Source organism: Egretta garzetta, unplaced genomic scaffold (assembly GCF_000687185.1).
Source record: "Egretta garzetta isolate BGI_Z169 unplaced genomic scaffold, ASM68718v1 scaffold1245, whole genome shotgun sequence".
NCBI classification, from domain to species: Eukaryota; Metazoa; Chordata; class Aves; order Pelecaniformes; family Ardeidae; genus Egretta; species Egretta garzetta.
Window position 1 is genome coordinate 25,591 of NW_009259624.1, and position 2,510 is coordinate 28,100.

Genomic DNA, 2,510 nt, shown 5'->3' on the forward strand with positions numbered 1-2,510 from the left:
CGTCTCTGTGAGCCATCCCTGGCGAGGGACCAGCCAGCAGCCTCTCCGAGGGGAGGTGAGAACCACTGACGGCCTCTCCCCCTGCAGGTAATGCCCCCCCGGGCGTGGACCCGGAGGCCTTCTCCTGGTTCCAGGCGGTCGATGCCGATCGCAGTGGGTACATCTCTGTGAAGGAGCTGAAGCAGGCACTGGTCAACTCCAACTGGTCGACGTTCAACGATGAGACCTGCCTGCTGATGATAAGTGAGTCTGGGCTCTCCCTGCCTTCCCCCTGCTTTTTATTCTGCTACCTTTGAGACCAGCCTCTGTTGGGGTGAAGCCCAGCCTGGCCTGCGTTCCCCTGTTACCTGAACATCGCTGGCTTAAATGCTTTTTGGAGCGAGAGCTGGGCAAACCAAGCAGCTCCAAGTTTTTTGGAGCGAGAGCTGGGCAAACCAAGCAGCTCCAAGTGCCCTTTTGGTGGAGGACACAAGTCAGGGGCCCAAAACGCTGCTTGGGAAAGGGAACCCAGCTCTGCACGAGGCCAAGCAAGCCCCTGCTCCCAGAATGCCTGGGAGAAAAGGGAGGGAGAGCTCCAGGAGTGAGCCAGAGTCCCCTGCTTGCCCCAGCAGTGGGTCTCAGTGTCATTTCCTACAGGTCTCTTAAGGACTGAATGGTCTCGGTTGATCACAGTCCTAGTGAGGGAGGGCTTTTGGGGCCAGGGTGGGTGCTGGCGAGCCGTGGCGCAGGTCCTGAGCTCTCTGGGAGTTTCTGCAGCATGTTCTTGCTCTGCTCCTCACTGCCGTGCTCCTGCTCTTTGCTCCTTCCTCCCTAGATATGTTTGATAAGACCAGGTCAGGACGCATAGATGTGTATGGTTTCTCAGCCTTGCTGAGCTTCATCCAACAGTGGAAGAACCTCTTCCAGCAGTATGACAGGGACCGGTCGGGCTCCATCAGCTTCAGCGAGCTCCAACAAGGTGGGTGAGGGGCAGAGATGCCAACCTGGCCCTTACCACGCTCCCTGGGGACTGCTGCCTGGCTCTGCCTGGTGTTTATTTCCAGCCCGGCCTGGTGACTCCTCCTGGTGCCTCCTTGCAGCAGGGCTGGGTGTCTCTGAGCTCCCGGGGTGCCTCCCATGCAGCCGTGGCTGCAGTCCACGCCTGTTGCTGAGCTGGGGCACGCTGGGCTGGCTAAACCGGCCGGGGCAGAGCTGGTGCTGAGCCTTGCCATGGGGCAGGAGACGAGGAGCCGCAGCATGGCTGTGGTGTGGACTTCCTTCCTTAAGGGAACGCAAAATGTTCCCCCCAAAACAGCGTGTGGCTAAAGCCTCTTTTTCTGGGAGGAACTCGGGTGTGTGTGTGTCTGATGGAGGGGAAAAATGTCTGGAATTCGTGCCTTGGTTTGGTTCCTCCCTCTGGAGAGCCCTGCCCGCGCACACCCACCGAGTGAACTCTACAGGGCAGTGGGAGATGGGAGGTGTGCCAGCGCAGGGGAGGGAGGGCACAGTCGCTCTCCCTCCTTGTCAGGGAAGGTTTAATCCGAGCGTTTTGTGCTCCCAGCTTTCTCCCAGATGGGCTATAACCTCAGCCCCCAGTTTAGCCAGCTGCTGCTGGCCCGCTACGCCCAGCGATCCTCCAACCCCAGCATCCAGCTCGACCGGTTCATTCAGATCTGCATGCAGCTCCAGAGCACGACCGACGCCTTCCGCGAGAAGGACACGGGGCTGGTGGGCAACGTGCGGCTGAGCTACGAGGACTTCCTCACGATGGTGGTGACTCGCATGATGTGACGCTCTCGGCTGAGGGCTGCGAGCTGACCGGGAGCTCTGCGGGGCTTTCCGGGAGTGGCAGCCGTCCTCGGCCTCGCGCTGGGATGTGGCCAAGCCTCCTCCCGAAGAGCAAGCCATTCTTCCGGAATGGTCTTCCAGCCTGCTCCGCCTGAGGAGCCCCAAGCCCTTCTGGGGCTCTCCCAGCTTCGATTCCTTGTCCCCACTCAATGGCAGTGGGTGCCTCCACGCCAAACTGGAACCCAGATCTGGGACTGTGCCATGGGGTGGGACAGCCAAACCAGTAGCGAGCCTGTGCCGTGCCTCCCAGGGATCGCTTAGATCTTCCCTCACCAGACCCAAAATCTTATTTAAACCCCATCTGTGCCATCCCTCTGCTTGGTGGGATGTCTGCAGCGGAGCAGCTCTGTCTCCGCATAGCCGGGCGCCAAAGGAGAGAAAGGGGAGAAAGGCGTGGGGATGATGGGGGACAGTGGCCCCCCGGGACCCCCAGGTGAGCCCTGCTCCCTCTGCATGGCCACCAGCCCTGTCCTGGGGCTCGCTGCCAGCCCTGCACCCTGCCACCTCCCTCTCTCTGCATCTCTTCCAGGTCCCCAAGGGCCACCAGGCTGGGGGTGCTGGAAATGCTCCAGCTTTTGGGGGGGTTGAGCCCAGTTTCTCTCCAGGCTGCTGGAACAGGCCATGCTGCTGCGGTCCCACGCAGGATCATCAACACACACACACATATATATATATATATATAC

The 2,510-nt window shown here is 60.4% G+C and overlaps 1 protein-coding gene across 1 annotated transcript in view; it reads left to right on the forward strand.

Annotated features, from left to right (window-relative positions):
- Window positions 1-2,415, forward strand: part of LOC104125974 (collagen alpha-1(XVI) chain) — a gene marked incomplete at its 5' end in the record, with an annotated part of 25,891 nt that extends 23,476 nt beyond the window's left edge. Inside the window, 5 exons of the mRNA XM_035893963.1 lie at window positions 88-243; window positions 815-958; window positions 1,541-1,749; window positions 2,188-2,260; window positions 2,357-2,415. Coding sequence (XP_035749856.1) covers window positions 88-243; window positions 815-958; window positions 1,541-1,749; window positions 2,188-2,260; window positions 2,357-2,415 — 641 coding nt within the window. The remainder of the gene's footprint in view (window positions 1-87; window positions 244-814; window positions 959-1,540; window positions 1,750-2,187; window positions 2,261-2,356) is intronic.
- Between the last annotated feature and the right edge of the window lie 95 nt (window positions 2,416-2,510).